Source organism: Grampus griseus (genome assembly GCF_964374135.1).
Source record: "Grampus griseus genome assembly, chromosome: 3".
Classification (NCBI taxonomy): domain Eukaryota; kingdom Metazoa; phylum Chordata; class Mammalia; order Artiodactyla; family Delphinidae; genus Grampus; species Grampus griseus.
This window is the reverse complement of record NC_139019.1, coordinates 60,519,793-60,540,275: the sequence shown is the minus strand read 5'-3', so window position 1 is coordinate 60,540,275 and position 20,483 is coordinate 60,519,793. Positions and strand designations below refer to the sequence as shown.

The 20,483-nt window shown below is 43.1% G+C and overlaps 1 protein-coding gene across 10 annotated transcripts in view; it reads right to left on the bottom strand.

Moving 5' to 3' along the window:
• Positions 1 to 20,483, bottom strand: part of PDE8B (phosphodiesterase 8B) — a gene marked incomplete at its 5' end in the record, with an annotated part of 253,193 nt that overhangs the window by 117,508 nt on the left and 115,202 nt on the right. For all 10 annotated transcript variants that reach the window (XM_082651425.1, XM_082651433.1, XM_082651428.1 and 7 more), the window contains 4 exons: positions 2,147 to 2,235; positions 10,967 to 11,024; positions 13,087 to 13,146; positions 16,682 to 16,872. In XM_082651425.1, coding sequence (XP_082507551.1) covers positions 2,147 to 2,235; positions 10,967 to 11,024; positions 13,087 to 13,146; positions 16,682 to 16,872 — 398 coding nt within the window. The remainder of the gene's footprint in view (positions 1 to 2,146; positions 2,236 to 10,966; positions 11,025 to 13,086; positions 13,147 to 16,681; positions 16,873 to 20,483) is intronic.

Genomic DNA, 20,483 nt, shown 5'->3' with positions numbered 1-20,483 from the left:
CTATGGAGAACTCTTGCCTTCCCTCCCCCTCTGCAGGGGTTGCTCTTGTGCTCGTTGCTTGGGGAGGTCCCAACCAGCCAAGCTGAAGCTGATGCGGAAGGTGAGGGGACTGGGCTTCTGGGCAAACCCACCTTCCTGGGACCGCTGCTGCCTGGGCGAGGTCCATTCATCAGCTTTACGTTGATTTGTATTAAGAACCTGAGCCTTTTCAACGAGCCCAACGCTCCCAAACAGCTCATCACGGAGGGGTGAGAAGTTATGGCGCTCACAGAGTGTTGTGTAGTTAGAACCTTGCCGAGTTCTGAACCTAATGAGTCCTTGAAAAGTTTTCAGTGCCCTGCTTACAGCACGATAACTTGAAGCTCTTTCATTTAGCCCTGGTGCTGCCTGGGGATGTTTATTTCAAACGGCCAGACCTGCCTTTGCCACGCCCCCCATGGGCAAGGCGCCTTCGGACCTCTTACATGTGCCATCACATTGAATGCTGCCTAAGAAAACTCAAGCAGTCATTTAAAATAAAATAAGGAGTGCTTGCTTCGGCAGCACATGTACTAAAACTGGAACGATACAGAGGAGATTAGCATGGCCCCTGCGCCAGGATGACAAGCAAATTCGTGAAGCGTTCCATATTTTTATAAAAAATGAGATACTAAAATAAATAAGTAAATAAAATGAGGGAATTTACCTATCAAAGCAATAAGGCGTCTGCTGTTCATTTTTGTTGTAGAAAACGCACAGTTGAAGAATTAAACCAAAATGAAATCTCTCTTTTCCTAATCCTATTTATTGTGAAAACATCTAAAATAAAAGTACAAAGTCTTTTTACCCTAAATAAAAACAGAAGAGGGCCCCAGGAATAAAAACAATTAATGTACAATTAAAACTCATAAATTGCTATAGTAAAGGCAATGCGGTTTTCTTACGAAATTCTATGAAGTTCTCTGCAGGAAATAAATATATGGATACAAAGAAACCAAGGGATTTAACTGACACTCAAAAATCTTTGGCAATCTTCCTTACCAACGAATTTCCACTGGTTTGAGATTCTTTTTTTAATACTTTCCCACCTCAAAAGGGACTGTTTATCCCCACACTTAATTTCTTAGAGCTCTCTATCCACCAAACAGTTGACTTCCCTGAGCAGGGTGAACCCAAGAAGGGCCTGCCTCTGGGGGTTCATGCCAATCCATTTTTCTTCCAAGAGACAGAGGAGAAAAGTTAAGTTTAGAAAGGGTTCTGTTCTCTTTGAATGCAAATTCAGTAATCAAGGTAAGAAGTATAACCATTTCAATGAGATGCTATCCTTATTTTTCACTTAGCCTGAAAGCCTTGTGACCCCTCAGTGGGCCAGAGAGAGAAGCCAGAGCCCTTCTGGCATCCCATAGCCTGGAGCCACTTGGGACTGGTCTCCCAGAGGCCGCGGGCTATGAAGAGCCTCTTCTTTCCCCTGCTCTCTCTGCTGAAGCGGGGCAGGTTGAAGAAATCAGGGTCCTAAGAGTGTGCTGGAGTAGAGCCTGAACAAAACCAGGCATGGGCTACAACTCTGATACTCCAAGACGTCCCAGAAGCAGAGCATCCTAGCACCGAGACGCTGAGAGAATCTGTTCGTCTCAGAAGTAAGCACCAGAGAGAAGTTCTTAAAGCACTAGGCATGCGTAAAGAGACTTAAAATCAGTCTCTTGAAGATACTTCATGCATATTGAGGCCACAAGCAGGCCTCATGAAATTGCTATCATGGATACGTAGCAATTGCCATAGTTAGCATAATAAATATTCCCACGAGTTTGCCCCTATCTATAACAATCCAAGTAGGAATGTATAAATGTTGCAAGTACAAAGTCATCCTCAAAGGCTATTCTTAATCTCGATCTAATTGTACAGAAGTTAAACAGTACTTTTCCTAGTGTATAATTTTAAAACTGCTGTAAATAGTGGAAAATACTGTCAAAAGAAGAAACGCCTCCAATTTATTTCATTATACCAGTGGGCTCCCAGTTTAGACTCTGCCATTTACCAGCTACGGTTACTTGTTCAACAGCTTCAGAATCCCTGGGATTCCGCTAAGAACCAGTGAACCTCAGCCTGAGGACAGACAAGCTTTGCTACAGAATGGTTAACCTTGTATTCATCCTATTTTGCTACATACCTTAACTTGAACTGTGAGCGAACTTCCCCATGTTCTATTTGAATCAGTTCATTATAGCAAGCAATTATGCTGCTATTCTCCATAAATCTCTGGAAAAAAAGCAAAGGTAATACATAAGACATATACAATTACTTCTTAAATAGTCAAAGAAGCTTAACAGTTTCTCCAACCTCAGGTAACTCTGTTATATAAGACAACTAGTAGGTAGGATGAGATTAAATAAAACAGTTGTCAAGTGTTTGAAATGCTTGTTTAAATGTATAACAAACAAGACAGCAGAAACATTACATAGTTATTTATAACAAAACATTATTAACACTCACAGGAAAATAAACACACGAGGGATAGAACACCTCCCCCAGCCTTGCTAATTACTGAAACACCTGTGCTTCTGTTGCACTAAGGAAAGTCTTCTAAAACCTGAGCCTAGATGTCTTCACGGCATACCACACTACGAGTGATGTCTTCTGGTGGGGAGAGGCAGTCTTTGCTTCCTTCCTCATCTTCTGAGTGCCTAACGCATCCTGCCTCTTCTCATGTCTGTCTGACTGTCTGTCTGTCTGTCTCTCTCACATACACACACACACACACTCTCTTCCACACATCTAGCATGGATGGCTTCTCCCTGTGGAATATCTGAGAAGCTCCCTGACTTTCCCTGTGCCTCTGGTCCCCACCAGCCCAGGAGGAAGCTGGGAAGGGCTAAGGACAGAGGGGGAACCATGAACACACACAGAGGGAAATACTTTCTATTTACAAAGCAAAGTTAAACATGGTGAGGTTCTGGTTCAGCTTCTGGACGGGTGGAGATGATGTGTCAGTAACTGAGCTCTGAGTGGTGTTAGCTGATGCTTCATGAAGTACAAAAAAGGATCTGTGATAAAATAAGTCTTTGAAAAGGTTGGGATAAACAGTTTCCTTTGTTTTAAAACGAAAACCTCAGAAGTAAACTTTTGTTGACTGTCTAATTGATTTGCCTTAGGCTTTTATTATGCCTCTGTGTCTATGTGTCTAGGTATATATTTTATATGTATATATTTATATATATATATAATCATTCTATATTTTCACTTTCATATTTACGTAGTAACGTTTTTCCTTTTTTCCTTTTTATTTTATTTATTTGTTTACTTAACATCTTTATTGGACTATAATTGTTTTACGATGTTGTGTTAGTTTCTGCTGTATAAAAAAGTGAATCAGCTATACATATACATATATCCCCGTAACCCCTCCCTGTAGCGTCTCCCTCCCACCCTCCCTATCCCACCACTCTATGTGGTCACAAAGCACTGAGCTGATCTCCCTATGCTATGCGGCTGCTTCCCACTAGCTATTTTACATTTGGTAGTGTATATATGTCAATGCCACTCTTTCACTTCATCCCAGCTTATCCTTCCCCCTCCCCGTGTCCTTGAGTCCATTCCCTACATCTGCGTCTTTATTCCTGTCTGGCCCCTAGGTTCGTCAGAACCAATTTTTTTTTTTTAGATTCCATATATATGTGTTAGCACACGGTATTTGTTTTCTCTTTCTGACTTACTTCACTCTGTATGACAGACTCTAGGTCCATCCACCTCACTACAAATGACTCAATTTCATTTCTTTTTATGGCTGAGTAATATTCCATTGCATACATGTGCTACATCTTCTTCATCCATTCATCTGCCGATGGACACTTAGGTTGATTCCATGACCTGGCTGTTGTAAATAGAGATGCAATGAACACTGTGGTACATGACTCTTTTTTTTTTTTTTCTTTTTTGCAGGACACGGGCCTATCACTGTTGTGACCTCTCCCATTGCGGAGCACAGGCTCTGGATGCGCAGGCTCAGCGGCCATGGCTCACGGGCCCAGCCGCTCAGCGGCATGTGGGATCTTCCCAGACCAGGACACAAACCCGTGTCCCCTGCACCAGCAGGCGGACTCTCAACTACTGCACCACCAGGGAAGCCCTACTTCCTCTTTTTTTATTTGGATTCCTTTTCTTTCTTTTTCTTCTCTGATTGCTGTGGCTAAAACTTCCAAAACTGTGTTGAATTTTGTCAACAGCTTTTTCTGCATCTATTGAGATGATCATATGGCTTTTCTCCTTCAGTTTGTTAATATTGTTTATCACATTGATTGATTTGCATACATTGAAGAATCCTTGCATTCCTGGGATAAACCCCACTTGATCATGGTGTATGATCCTTCTAATGTGCTGTTGGATTCTGTTTGCTGGTATTTTGTTGAGGATTTTTGCATCTGTGTTCATCAGTGATATTGGCCTATAGTTTTCTTTTTTTGTGAACACCTTTGTCTGGTTTGGGTATCAGGATGATGGCGGCCTCATGGAATGAGTTTGGGAGTGTTCCTCCCTCTGCTATATTTTGGAAGACTTTGAGAAGTTTTGGTGTTAGCTCTCCTCTAAATGTTTGATAGAATTTGCCTGTGAAGCCATCTAGTCCTGGGCTTTTGTTCATTGGAAGATTTTTAATCACAGTGCTTGAGATTTTTAATTTCAGTGCCTGTGATTGGTCTGTTTATATTTTCAATTTCTTCCTGGTTCAGTCTCAGAAGGTTCTGCTAAGAATTTGTCCATTGCTTCCAGGTTGTCCATTTTATTGGCATATAGTTGCTTGTAGTAATCTCTTGTGGTCCTTTGTATTTCTGCAGTGTCAGTTGTTACTTCTCCTTTTTCATTTCTAATTCTATTGATTTGAGTCTTCTCCCTTTTCTTCTTGATGAGTCTGGTTAATGGTTTATCAATTTTGTTTATCTTCTCAAGGAAACAGCTTTTACTTTTATTGATCTTTGCTATTGTTTCCTTCATTTCTTTTTCATTTATTTCTGAGCTCATCTTTATGATTTCTTTCTTTCTGCTAACTTTGGGGTTTTTTTGTTCTTCTTTCTCCAATTGCTTTAGGTGTAAGGTGAGATTGTTTATTTGAGATGTTTCTTGTTTCTTAGGGTAGGATTGTATTGCTATAAACTTCCCTCTTAGGACTGCTTTTGCTGCATCTCGTAGGTGTTGGGTTGTTGTGTTTTCATTTCTTTCTAGGTATTTATGATTTCCTATTTGATTTCTTCAGTGATCTCTTGGGTATTTAGTAGTGTACGGTTCCACCTCCGTGTGTTTGTATTTTTTACAGATTTTTTCCTGTAATTGATACCTAGTCTCATAGCATTGTGGTCGGAAAAGATACTAATTACGATTTCAATTTTCTTATATTTACCAAGGCTTGATTTGTGACCCAAGATATGATCTATCCTGGAGAATGTTCCATGAGCACTTGAAAGTGTATCCTGTTGTTTTTGGATGGAATGTCCTATAAATATCAATTAATTCCATCTTGTTTAATGTGTCATTTAAAGCTTGTGTTTCCTTATTTATTTTCATTTTGGATGATCTGTCCATGGGTGAAAGTGGGGTGTTAAAGTCCCCTACTATTACTGTGTTACTGGCGATTTCCCCTTTGGCTGTTAGCATTTGCCTTATGTATTGAGGTTCTCCTATGTTGGGTGCATAAATATTTACAATTGTTATATTTTCTTCTTGAATTGATCCCTTAATCATTATGTAGTATCCTTCTTTGTCTCTTGTAATAGTCTTTATTTTAAAGTCTATTTTGTCTGATATGAGAATTGCTACTCCAGCTTTCTTTTGATTTCCATTTGCATGGACTATCTTTTTCCATCCCCTCACTTTCAGTCTGTATGTGTCCCTCAGTCTGAAGTGAGTCTCTTGTAAACAGCATATATACCCGACTTGTTTTTGTATTCATTCAGCCAGTCTGTGTCTTTTGGTTGGAGCATTTAATCCATTTACATGTAAGGTAGTTATCGATATGTATGTTCGTATTACCTTTTTCTTAATTGTTTGGGGTTTGTTATTGTAGGTCTTTTCCTTCTCCTGTGTTTCCTGCCTAGAGAAGTTCCTTTAGCATTTGTTGTAAAGCTGGTTTGGTGGTGCTGAATTCTTAAGCTTTTGCTTGTCTGTAAACCTTTTAATTTCTCCGTCAAATCTGAATGAGATCCTTGCTGGGTAGAGTAATTGTGGTTGTAGGTTTTTCCCTTTCATCACTTTAAATATGTCCTGCCATAGTGGTCTCTGAGACTGTCCTCAATTCTTTTCATTCTTTTTTCTTTATTCCGCTCTGCAGTAGTTGTTTCCATTATTTTATCTTCCAGGTCACTTATCTGTTCTTCTGCCTCGGTTATTCTGCTATTGATTCCTTCTAGAGAATTTTTAATTTCATTTATTGTGTTGTTCATCATTGTTTGTTTGTCGTTTAGTTCTTCTAGGTCTTGTTAAATGTTTCTTGTATTTTCTCCATTCTATTTCCAAGATTTTGGATCATCTTTACAATCATTGCTCTGAATTCTTTCTCAGGTAGACTGCCTATTTCCTCTCCATTTGTTTGGTCTGGTGGGTTTTTATCTTGCTCCTTCATCTGCTGCATATTTCTCTGTCTTCTCATTTTGCTTAGCTTACTGTGTCTGGGGTCTCCTTTTCACAGGGTGCAGGTTCATAGTTCCCATTTTTTTTGGTGTCTGTCCCCAGTGGGTAAGGTTGGTTCAGTGGCTCGTGTAGGCTTCCTGGTGGAAGGTACTGGTACCTGTGTTCTGGTGAATGAGGCTGGATCTTGTCTTTCTGGTAGGCAGGACCATGTCTGGTGGTGTGTTTTGGGGTGTCTGTGAACATATTATGATTTTAGGCAGCATCTCTGCTAGTGGGTGGGGTTGTGTTCCTGTCTTGCTAGTTGTTCGGCATGGGGTGTTCAGCACTGGAGTTTGCTGGTTGTTGGATGGAGCTGGGTCTTAGCATTGAGATGGAGATCTCTGGGACAGCTCTCGTCGACTGCTATTACGTGGTGCCGGGAGGTCTCTCGTGGTCCCATGTCCTGAACTCGGCTCTCCCACCTCAGAGGCTCAGGCCTGACAGCCAGCCGGAGCACCAAGACCCTTTTGGGAAGTCTGAGGTCTTCTGCCAGTGTTCAGTAGGTGTTCTGTAGGAGTTGTTCCACATGTAGATGTATTTTGTTTGTTTGTTTTTTGCGTACGTGGGCCTCTCACTGTTGTGGCCTCTCCTGTTGTGGAGCACAGGCTCCGGACGCGCAGGCTCAGCAGCCATGGCTCACGGGCCTAGCCGCTCCGCGGCATGTGGGATCTTCCCGGACCGGGGCACGAACCCGTGTCCCCTGCATCGGCAGGCGGACTCTCAACCACTGCGCCACCAGGGAAGCCCTGTAGATGTATTTTTGATGTATTTGTGGGGAGGAAGGTGATCTCCACATCTTACTCCTCTGCTATCTTGAAGGTCCTACCGTAATTTTTTATAATTCTTATTTTTCTTTAGGTCTCCTAAGAACTTCCAGTGCGGTGAAGATCAGCCTTCTGTTAGGTGATGGTTTCTAAACACTGGAGCACTTTGTTTGCACATAAGTGGCACTCAGTAAGTGTTTTGTAGACTAAGGGCAGTGGGAAAATATTTTGGGAAGTTTTTAGACTATCATTAACCCCGAAATCTGAAATAAATTGAGTGAACCAAGGACAGTGGTCTTCAAACTTCAACATGCTAAGAATAACCTGGGTGTTTGGTTTAAAATGCAGCTTCCTGGGCCCCGCTTCCAGAAACGTAGGCGGGTGTCTTTAGTACAGGATTTCTCCATATGCTTGGGTGTGATGCTGCTAACATGCACTGTACCTTCTCAGGGGCAAGAGGAGGAGAATCAGAGTCTTCACTGATTTTCCACACTTACTCGACCACAGAAGCCTTTTGTCATGGACACCTATTAAAAGCTTTGGGACACTAGCGTTCCATGGAACACTTTGGGAAACGTGACTTTGGTGGACCCAGCATGAAGTTGGGAGTTAAACACCAAGTATTTGCATCTTGACTTATTATGAGTATGAGCTCTGCAAGGTAGTCATTTTGAGCCTGTTTCCTCCTCTGCAAAAATGGAGACAATACCAAACCTCTCATCCGTAGATGAGGATCAAGTCAGTCCCCTAGAATGGAGCCCGACAAATAATAAACCTTGGTTCTCCACTTCTTCCTCCACACAACGTCTCTCCAGGGAGGAACTGTGTCTGACTGCCATACCCCCGACACGCCTAGCACACCACCTTGCACAGAGTAAGTGCTCCATAAAGACTTGCTGAATGAACTTGTAAACATCATTCCAAATAGCAAAGGGGTACACAAAGGCTCACACAAAAACAAGTTGCAATCGCCCTTTGCTAAGATGCTCTTTCTAAAAACTCAGAGTGGGCTGAGCACCATGCAGTCGGCCACTCACGCACAGCTCTAGCGGCTTCAAGAGGAGCTGCTCTGGGATATTTGATGGTACGATGTGTTCCTGGATCCCCACTCAGGGACCCATCAACTGAGGCACTGGTCAATTAGCTAGTAACACAGAGCCGAGTTTCAGCAAATGATTTAATACAATCACAACAACTCAGAGATGGGAAACAACTTCACAGAAGGCAAGAAGAATAGCTGGCATATTTGGAAGGGTGTTTGGGTAGAAAGTTGCCAGAGACAAGATTTTGCCCAAAAACAGGAGACCAGCCACCTGGAGAGCAGCCTCGGCCAATTCTGTGCCACTGTAACTCAGGAGGGAAAGCCTGTTAGGTGCGGCAGCTTCTCTCGGAAAGAGCCCCAACTCCTTGGGGGCAACCTGACCTGGCTGGCAAATGGCCTTGATCAGACCCAGCACTAAAGACTACCAGGTGGCCCCTGACAGGTACTGTTTTTCATGCTTCCACAAAGGGCTTTACTCACCATGGCTGCCTGCAAAAAGCAGCATCATATCAAGACAGAGAAACGAAACCTTCCAGAGCAGCACAGACAGGTTACAAAAAAGAATAAAAAGGAACAATGGTATTTTCCCTCCTAAATTCACTTAATAGCGTTTGCACCCAAACAGGGCAGATGTCTCTCCTAAGCTTTTCTGTGAGTAGACGTGCAATCTTAGCCCCCCAGACAAGACGCTATCACTCCTAATGACACCAATCTCCGCACCAGTTGGTCAGAGGCAGGATTGGTGAACTAAAAGCTGAATTCCAAAAGGGCACTCAACAGCACCTATGGCAACGGGGGCTCATGGCCATAACCCACGGCGTGTCTTGCCTGCCCCAGCCCCTCCACAGGTCATGTGGAGAACCTCCATGCTCACATTCTGAGAGGCCCTGCCTCAGATATGAAGGACAGCCTTGGGCTGAGGTGCATGGGTGGTCAACGTTACATGGAAGACTTATGAAAACTGAGTAATTTTAAGTCATTCCTCAGAAAATGAGTAAGTAAAGACGTCCCAGCCACACGACTTCTTGGATGACTTTCCTTTTGCAACTCTCCATTCCGAAACTCAGAAGCATTGTCTCGTTAAGCTGTGGCAAGCACGCCAGAACGGCGTCTGGAACCGAGTGCCAGCCTCTGAGAGATGCGATGACGGACAGGAGGGAAGAGTTAAGGGAGTGAGTGATACTGCTGACCGGAAACATTCATTTCTATCACACTTGTGAACCGCAGCACTGCCTTCAACGTTTTATACAGCACTGCTGCTTCTCCACGGAAGCACACCAAAGCACAAAACAACTGCATCCCGTGGGCAATTTCTGCTTCTCTGTGACTGACAATAAACAAGGGATCTTTTTGAATCCAGAGTAGCCAACCACCATTGCTTAAAGCACCCAAAGGAATTTTCATAATTCACAAGGCACTGGCAGTCTCCTATTTTTGAAGGAAAAGGACGCATCACACCATCTATTTGAGATTCAGATTACTCCTATCAAAAGACCTTGAGATACCAGGTAAACCTAGTTATTTAGGTTGTTGGTAAGTCTCCTTAATCAATCTCAATCTTCTAGTTGAGTATCAGGGTCAAAGAATTTTTCTTTGCTGACGTTTTTGGTTTAAACCAGGAGTTCACAAGATGCCACAAGTCACTTGCTTGAGTTTAAATTACCCGCAAAAGTTGCCCAAGTCAACTGTGACCTCTACCTTGTTTTTTCCAAAGGGTAATCTTTCATTTTTTTAATAGAAGAAATATACGCTTGTTATTTAAAAAATTCAAGCATATAAAGTGAGGTCCTCCACAATTTCTCTGTAAGGGTTTGTAATATTTTAATATTATGAAATACATTTCCTTTAAACAGTCATGTTTTGATTATCTTTCTCCACCCCTTTTCTTCTCTCTTTCAAATCCATCATGTTGTTTTCTGTTTGCATGCACAGGGTCTCACCTCCAACCAAACCTTCAGACTGCCCTTACCCTGAGATACTGGGTAAGCCTAGGTATTTAGTTTGTTAAGTTTCCTTGGAGTAATCAGTCTTCATCCCCAAGTTGAATATCAGTGTTATTCATGTAGTTGTCACTCAGAATTTTTCTTTGCTGACATTTATGGCTTCAATGAGGAGTTCCCAAGATGCTATTGCTGTCATGGGCCTGTCCCCAGGGTGTAAGCTGTGGCTGGGCCCTTGATGAGCACAGAGCCCTGGGTGCCGATCTGGTGGACTAACTACACGTAATCACACACATACACGCTAACTGACCGGACTGATTTAAATGAGATTACTTTGGGACTAGAGAATTTCGACCTGATATAAGAAGACAGGTTTTTTACATCATTACATATCTGTAGCTAAGATATATGAAGTTATGAGAGAAAAAGGAAAAAAGCCTGACCAGCAGGTGCTCGTCACCATCCCATGAGAACAACTGCTTCCTTTCCCTCACAGTTCTGGGGCTGAATGCCTATAACAGTATGCTTAGCTGTTTGGCTAAGGTTAGGTATCTGTATCTGAGAGAGGTGCTAGTTCATCTTTTACATACCCGGTTGAAGCCTGCGTGCAGAAGAGGGAGGACCGAGGCCTCTTCATAGTCGCCGGATCTGTAGCAAAGCAGAAAATGTGGTCACTCGGCAGATATACAAACCGGGATTCCTCACACTGAAACTCGGAGAGCGCAAGGCAAGCAGGGAGACGGCTGTGAGAGTGCCTTCCTGCCCAGCACATGCCCGCAGGGTGCACCTGCCTTGTAAGAACCCAGACTCCCACGTCCGCCTTCAGGTGCAGAAAGAACACAGACAGTAGAAGGAACTCCAGCAGTGTGTGTGAAAGGTGCACACGACAGGCCCTCTGCAACTCTGGGCTCCTTGGGAGTTGGAGCAAATGTACCGGAGCAGTTCCCATAAAGGGACAAGGAAGGTGCAACGCTCATCCCAGAGACCACTGTCCTCTTTGAGATCCCCAAACCTTCTGGAAGCATGACTCCCACCCCAAGACTTAGGTGGGTCCAACTCTCAGGAAGACAACTGGCATTAGAGGCTGCAGCACCCCAGGGCCAATGGGGAAGAAGTGTCATCAGGAAAGCCAAGTGAGAAGGGAAGAAGACAGAAATTGATTACTGGCACTCATCTCAGGGGAGGTTTCCTACACTGAGCCTGCAGTTGGGTCTCAGAACTTCAGTTTGAATACAAGGACGGGGTGGGGGTCAGCTGGTCATGAAGTCATGCTGTAGCTCTGCTGCCACCTTTATGAGAAACGGTGTCCCCAAGACAGCGAGCAAGTAGCATGGCGTACATACCTTAGAAAACAGGGAAGAAAAATGGGACAATGGGGACTGGGTGGAGAAGCAGAACGAGAACAGGAAGAGAAATCCCAGTGCCTATTTGTGGCATTACCTGTGGCATTTTCCCAGCAGGGAAAAGCTGTCCTCCCTACCCCCTTTCCTCCTTAGGAACTCAAGGTTCTACCCTCTCTGAACAATAATCAGTAGGGGCACAAAAGGGCTCCAAGGGTATTAATAATGTTCTATTTCATAAGCTGGGTGGCACACGCAGCATTAATTTTATTATTAACTTCCTCTATAAATGAAATACTTAAAAAATAGGGGAAAAAAAGTCAAAAATAATAACAAGACACAGCAAGCCATTACTTGTCAAGGACACGTACACATGAATAAGAAAAAAAATGAATGTTTTGTCTTGGGCCCATGGAATCAGCCAGGCTTGGGGAAATGCTGTGTGGCTTGGTACCCTTCTGGTACCCATGTCAAGACCCTAAGACCCTGTTAAGAGCTCACATCCCCAGAAGATAAAATAGAAGCAAGAGGGCTGAAGAAGGCTGGTCTCACATCTCGGTTCCCCTCGCTCTTTCTTGCTGAGATCCCATCCCCCACCAAGATGGCAAGATGGTAAGAAACCAATGGGACAGTTTCTTCACTTTCCTGGGCCAAGAGCCTGTGGTAGGTGTCCAAGTGAAGAGACACAGCTCCTATCAAGAGACTCAAGGAGGAGCAGGTGAGGAGAAGTCTTTGGTTAGGGCAAGACTTGGAAGCCAGGATTTCCCACTGTTCCAATATGGCTTTGGAATGGATATTTCAAATCTCCCCTGGGCGGGGCCTGCCTGAGGGAGGCTGAAACTCTGAGTTGCTGGCCTGTCAGCTCCTTCAGGGCAGAATCTGTGCCAATCACCATAGTGGGGCCATCCTGCTGTCCTGCTTCTAGCCACGTAACAGTCCCAACATAAACTGCACCATCCTTTTCTTGCGGTGGCTTTAGCGCCTGCTCTCATGCTATAATCTGTTTCTTCTTAAGTGAAAAAAATAAGCATTGTCCTATCTCTTTTCTTCAAAGAGAAAAGATAAGCTGGAACGATGTTCTCTCCAGACCTCCTCCTCCCCAGATTCTCTACTCATTTCCAGCATATGATGAGTAACCATCTTTTTCTTGAAGTGTGTATGTGCTGACAGAAATTAGAGAGAGTAAAGAGAAAAATCCAAATATTTCTAGAAACTTGCAAAACAAAGAAAATCCCAAGTAAGATCTAAGGTTGTTGCTGTGAGGCCAAAGACCTCCCCCTTGCTTTGCCAGCTCAAAGGCTGAATTACAACAGACCAATGTTTCAGGAGGAAGAGTAGTATTCCCAGCTGGGAACGGGAGGTGAGCTTACGCTTGTGAAACCACCGCAAGAATCACCGTGTGCTCCGAGGGATTTGTGGCCCGGATCGACCTGCAAGGAGAAAGCTCCAAGTCAAACCAGTGATTACGCCTTGTTCCGTTACCAGAATACAGGACTTCTTCACAGTGAAAATGGCACAAAATCAAATGTCCCTGTAAAGAAGAAGTCTGAAAACACATGGAAAACAACAAAAAAAGATGCCCTTGTGGATTAGGACAATCTCTTTCTTTTACTAAAAAAAAAAAAAAAAAAAAAAAAAAAAAAAATTTAACTCCCAGGCAATTCTCCAGTAGGTCAGACCTGCCAATTTTCCACTTCAAAAACTAGCAAATTCCACTTAACTTCCATGTTTTCTGATTGAAATTCCACGCTGCAAGAAAATTGGCAGTCCTACAATTCTCTAGTTATCAATTTGTACTTGGGGAGCTAACTGGGATGGATCTTTTTTTCTTTTAAAATAGTAGATAGTTCAGAAAGTTGCCCTTAGAAGGACTGCTGGCAGATGGATGTACACGTGCAGGTTAAGGTCTTTTAAAAATTTCACAAAGAGCCATCTCAATTTTTCAGTTGTACTGTTATTTGTGCTCAAATACTTTAAACAACTGAGTCATCAACTAGGGCTGAGAAATGGTCAACACAGTAACTGTCACTATAATGATATTTGTTGTACCATGACCGCCTGTCTATAATTTGTTTATTCCCTAGGAATTTAACAGGGTTAAAATATGTAAGGATATAGAATTTTGAGGTCCATGATGCCAGAAAATGTGCTATGCTGCAGCTCAGATTCTGGATTATTTTGGTCAGGGGTCATGAGTTGGATGAACTCTTAATAAAGGGCCACATGCTTGAGTCTTAGTACAAATAAGCATGCTTGTTTCCATCCATCTCCTTGGTCTGACCTCCCTTTATTTCGAGATCCTTCAGAAGGGAACCAACACCTCTAAGAACAGAAGGCTGAGGAATTCGTGAAACAACCTGTATTTGTTTCTTTCTAGCTACTGGCATTTCTGCCCCTCTCCCATTTTTTTTTTTTTTTTGGCAGTACGCGGGCCTCTCACTGCTGTGGCCTCTCCCGTTGCGGAGCACAGGCTCTGGACGCGCAGGCTCAGCGGCCATGGCTCATGGGCCCAGCCGCTCCGCGGCATGTGGGATCCTCCCAGACTGGGGCACGAACCCGTGTCCCCTGCATTGGCAGGCGGACTGTCAACCACTGCGCCACCAGGGAAGCCCCCCTCTCCATTTTAAGGTGTATGCATTACTGCTCCCCCAGGGACAGCCAGCTCATACTGCTTCATCCTCTTTGACTAAATTTCTTCACCTTTCTCTAAAAATGTACCTTCCCCATGTCCTATTCCTTGAGACCTCACTCTATGTGAGTAGAAGGCTCAAGAAAAGACCAGCTGCTGTCTTCCTGGGAAATGAAGGTTCCCCTTGTGGATAAATGGTATTTGAACGAGCTCCTTTGGAGAGACGCCTGAACTCACTATGGGCAGCAGGGGTAATGCCAGCCCAGACCACTTCCCACTCAGCCACCCTACCCCCTACCACGTCCTGGTAACATGAAGCTACACTTATCTCCTACTTAGGAGCCTACTGAAATCTCAGCAGAAATACCAGGTGCACCTAATGAAAAAAAATGTACAGTTTCAGAGGTGCGCTCTCATCTCTAGGGAGATGCTAAACACCTCTCACCTTCCTTCAGCCTCTTCCACCCCCAGGAGGTGTCATGGGTACACTGCTGGGCTGCATTCTAAGGGTTGGGGCTTAGGCAAGAGAAAACACGTTATGAACATAACTGGGCTGGAGCTCACGCTTGCTTAGCTTCTTTTGAGATTGGCTTCTGTGTTTTAGGTCCCTTCCTGCTGCTGACCTCTTCTCTCTCATTCCTCCAAAGGAACTGGTGTGGCCAGAGAGACCTGGACCTCTTCCTGGTTGAGAGGACTAAGGGGGAGCTGGGCACAGGTGAGGCCAGGGTCCAAGGAAGCATGCTAAGCTAAGGTCCAGTCCAGCTCAAAAACCAGAGATCTTGGGCCATAGATGACAATGAAGAAGGCATATCTGCTGGGAATGCGTCCCCACTCATCTTAGGGAAGGTGTGCTGGCAGTCCAGCATTCAGGAATCTCACCATCCTCAATGTGACTGGTAACAGTCAGTAAACGCACCAGCAGACACACAACCTGGCTTCTGAACTGCACTGATGCCTCACTGTTTTTCTGTGCAGCTAAGACAAACATTCACTCATCAGGAAACAAAACTACATTTCTTTATATTCAAGGAAGATTACGAAGCTCACCTGCTAACTGGGGCCTTTGCCTGAATTAAAAGAATTCTTCCTATTCATTTCTTCTTTTTACATCTGAAGCCTGTCTTAAATCATTCTATAGATGCACAAAGGATTGTGCTATTTCTACTACAAAATCATGTAAGAAGAGTAAGTGGAGACCAAGAAAAAGCAGACCTGCTTAATTATAAGAGACCCAATTCTAGTCTGAAAATCACACATGCACACATACACACGCACATATATATATATATACACACACACATGCACACATACACACGCACATATATATATATATATATACACACATACACATGTATCTATTTCTTAACACTAAAAATACCCAAATATTTTGTGACACATTTTAGTATTATATACTTAAATAGGCAAATGTTTCTATGCAGGAAGATAGGATTATTTGGGACCAGTAAGACATTTTAAAAAAGGTTCCTTAAGAAAGTTTCTTCTTTGGAAAACTGAAAATGGTCCAAGAATAGCAAGGTGTTGCCGTGACAAGAAACTTCTCTTAACGCACTAATTCCTTGTCAGGGTACCAAAGGGTCTAAGGAACCATTTCCCTACCTTTCATTTCACTTGCTAATATTCAAGACAATTCCAGATCCATACGTATTTGGAGTTTGTCCCGGTCTAGCATTTAATTAGTGACCTCTTCCCATCCAGCTTCAAAGCATTCCACTTGTGCTAAATGGATCAGTTCATCCAGAGCGAACTCTGATGACTGCATTTGTTTATGAACAGGCAAGCATTTCCTCCCCAGAGCACAAGCATTTCTGTAAACAAGCAGGGGGTTTGGATCCCTGGAAGATTTTCTGCTGCTGCAAAGTAGCTGCCTTCCCTCCACGACTGCTGTAGAATCCACCCATCTGTGTCAGGCAGAGAAAAATGGTCTATTTCACACATTTCTGATGTTCATTTTGGGACAGAATAATTAAGATTAAAATATCTGGTTTAAATCCAAACTCTATCTCTGTAACAAGAACTGTGTGAATTTCAATTTTTCTTTTTGGTGAAACATGAGCCATACTCAAGGGGAGAAAACACCCTGAAGTTTTCAGTGGGGACTAGCTCACACCTCTAAATTCATCGGAACTCAAATGTGGAGAAATAGAAAAGGCCATAGGAGGAGCTACCGCCTTCACCACAGAAATCTGTATATACTACTTAGAAACATCAACACATATTTTAGAAATATGTGGGCTAGAACTAAAGACATCTTTAAATGAATTTCATTTTAAGCTGTTAAGTGGACATTTACTAACATATTAACATATCTAAGGTACCTGCACACTGCTTCTGCATCAAAGTTTCGAGTTTGTCTGTGGTCGATCACAATAATCTCATGATGTTTATCTAGAAAGCATTCCAGGGCTGACTCCGGAGTCCGAGCAATATTACATCTGTAACCGGCTCTGTCACAGGCCCACCAGAATCCATCACTCTGACTGTCTTCCTTTGCAAAGATCAGCAAAACCTGGAACACAAAGAAAAGAGAATCTTGACAGTAATCATCATCCTTAGAGAGTAGTACTGTATGCTAAAACATACATATGGAATTTAAGAAAAAAACATGTCATGAAGAACCTAGGGGTAAGACAGGAATAAAGACACAGACCTACTAGAGAATGGGCTTGAGGATATGGGGAGGGGGAAGGGTGAGCTGTGACAAAGCGAGAGAGTGGCATGGACATATGTACACTACCAAGCGTAAAATAGATAGCTAGTGGGAAGAAGCCGCATAGCACAGGGAGATCAACTCGGTGCTTTGTGACCACCTAGAGGGGTGGGTTAGGGAGGGTGGGAGGGAGCGAGACGTAAGACGGAAGAGATACGGGAACATATGTATATGTATAACTGATTCACTTTGTTATAAAGCAGAAACTAACACACCATTGTAAAGCAATTACACGCCAATAAAGATGTAAAAAAAAACAGAAAATAAATTTTTTTAAAAAATTAAAGAAAATAAAAAAATAAATAAACAGTCAAAAAAAAAAAAGCGGGCCTACAAGATACTGGTTTAAAATGCAGCCTCTGGAGAGAAGCTACCTGGGTTCAAATCCCAGCTGGTCCACTGATTCTAGGGTGTCTTTGAACAAGGTAGTTCATCTCTTCAGCCTACAGCTTCTCCAATGTCAGATGTGCTAAGAACAGTGCCCTGTAAGCTAGCTATGAGGCCTGAGTGAGCACAGAATACATGGTCCATCGCTCTGCTGGTGGTTGTTACCCATTTGTAATTTCCTAACTGGCTTTGTTTTTAAATAGACTGAGCACTATGAAAATAGGCTAATCAACACAAGTTAGACTATGATTCACGTACACACATATTTGGGGCCAGGGCAGCTGGTGTTCGTCTCAAGGTACCTGGCCACCTCTCTAAACTTAGCACTTAAATCCTTATCCAGACACAGAAGGGACGGGAACTCAAAACAATCTCAAAAACTAATTCCAACACCTAGCGTTTGCCAACTCTAGAAAGAACAATTGTGAAATGTTCTATTGGAGCTAACATTTCTCTATTGGAGAAATGTTCTAATGAAGCTATTGGAGCTAAGGTGAGGCAACGTGCCTCTTTTTTCTTCATTGAAAAGTGAAGCCCCGCTCCCTGGAAAGAAGGTAGCCATACTTCCCACCATGTTACCCTCTTCATTCCCTGGGCTCTGGGACCCAGATTCCCTGGTGGCCAGAAAGCCAGAGATGGCGATACCACCACCTGAAGTTGTTCATTTATTTGTTTGTGGTCTATCTTCCCCACTAGAATTGAGCTCCAGGACAGCAAGGACCTGCCTGTCTTGTTCCTGCTGTGACCCCCTGCCGGTCAGCACTTACTATCCGAGTGAAAGGAGGGTTTCTGCAAAATGTAAGAGGGTTTTTACTGTCAATTGGAATAAAACTACGTCACAGCAATAGGTCTAATAAGAAATACATATAATAATCTCAAGATATTGATAAGGCATTTAATATTCTTCACCAACCACTTCTGGTTTAAACAGTTAGGAACAGAAGGGAAGTTTCTGGTCCTTTAAGTCCACAGCCAATGCCATTCTTCATGATGAAATTCTGAATGTGTTTCATTTAAAGTCAGAAACAAGACAAACTGTCCAATAATTACCACTACATTTTAAAAATGCTTCATTAATTGACAATACATAGAAAAACAGAAACAACAGTATAATTACCCTCATGTACCCATCACCCGGCTTCAGCAATAACCAACTCCTGGCCAATTCAGCTTCAATTCTCTCCCTAGCCACTTTCCGACTCCTGTATCAGCTTGCAGTAAATCCCACATATTTCATCCATATGCATCTATTAAAGACTCTTTTCTAAAAACAAAAAAAGAAACCACAACACCATTTCATACCTAAACCTCTCCAATAATTCCTTACCGTTAAACATCTGAATGTATTATAAATGTCATTTGTTCTACACTGTTTGAATCATTTCCTGTTTTCTCAAATGCCATGTTTCCAGAAGAGAAATAATATTTTTCAGTATGATTTTGACATTTACTTCTTAGCACATGGCTTGAAATCACATGCCAGTAACACATGAGGCAGCCACACTTATTAACGGCTCACTCCGGGCACGGGTCTGTCACTCCTCAGGTCAGTCTATCCCCCAAAACCTCAGCTACAGAGCTACTTCTAGGAAGAAACGGGAGGAGAGAGAAGTGAGGGGCTCAGCCTTGTGGATCTTGAGAGTGAAAAGAAAGCCTTCAAACAGAACCGTTAACAATGGAGCTACAATGAAAAGAATCAGGTAGAATAAACTGGCTTGTACAAAAAGTCACTAGCCCTTTACTTGATGTAGCTGTGGCATTAGCATGAGAAACTCAATAAGCAAAGTCCAGAAGTCAGAAAAGGTGACAGAACTTCTTCTCTCATCTGTCTGGCTGAACTACGATTGCTAAGCAAGAATCTCAACACTTTATATTTCCTTTATACCATTTATGCCTCAATATTTGACGAATGCAATAAGAACCTAACTGTATTCCCATATTGGACATTGCTACAGTTATTAATCTCATGTCTTAGATGTCCTTAAAAGACGGGAGTGCTCCACTTTGGGAAAAATAAAGTCACTATTCAAGTATTTCCTGAGCACCTACTATGTGCCAGCACCTACCATGTACCTACTATGTTTTTAATTGCTTGGAGTACGCTGATGAACAAAATAAAGACCTCTTGCATTGTAGGGGTAAAGAAACAAACAACAGGCATGAGAAATAAGCAAATGATATGGAATGTTAAAAGTGGTAAGTGCTAGGTAAAGACAGTAGGGTTGAGTAAGAGGGATCCAGAGTGGATGCTGGGACCAGTATTAAGTCAGGTGGTTAGGGTAAGCCTCACCGAGAAAGTGACATGTGAGCAAATGCCTGAAGGAAATGAAGAAGTCAAGTTGATAACTGAAGAAAAAGCATTCCACAAAGAGGGACCAGATCCACTGGTTCCTATAGTGGGACTCATGCCTGATGTGTTCAAGGAACTCAAGGAAGCCAGTGCGACAGAGAGGAGTGTGAGCTGGTGGGAGAGGAAGTGGAGCTCACAGCAGAGGGCTCGATCTTGGTAATGCCTGGTTTAGGAACTTACACCAGATTTCACTTGGAAACTTAAAAACCAATTCAAAGTGGGGAGTTGCATTAATTATGCCTCGTTAATTTTGATACTTCTGATGCTTTGACATCTGGAGCCTTGATGACCCTGGAGGGATGCCCCAGAGGGATAACCAATCCTCCAACCCCTAGGGAAAGCAAATGACTTGCCTAGGAACGCACTTTTCATATGCAAACCAATCCAGTCCGTACTCCTACCACCTCTATCACTTGCTAACCCTCTGGACCACTATCTACCTGCTCTAATCACTGCAGCGCCAGGCACCAGACAACTAGGGACAGCCCTTCTGCCCAACACTCTTCTGGAATGATTCAAACTAGCTAAACCGGTCTACCCTGCTTTCCCTGCCTCACAGCTTCCCACAGAAACCACAGTCAAGGCTCTGGCCCACATTTTCCCCTTTAGGCTCCCTGCTCCAATCAACCTTAGTGCTTCCCTCTGTGGTCCTGCACTGACCGCCCTTCCTCTC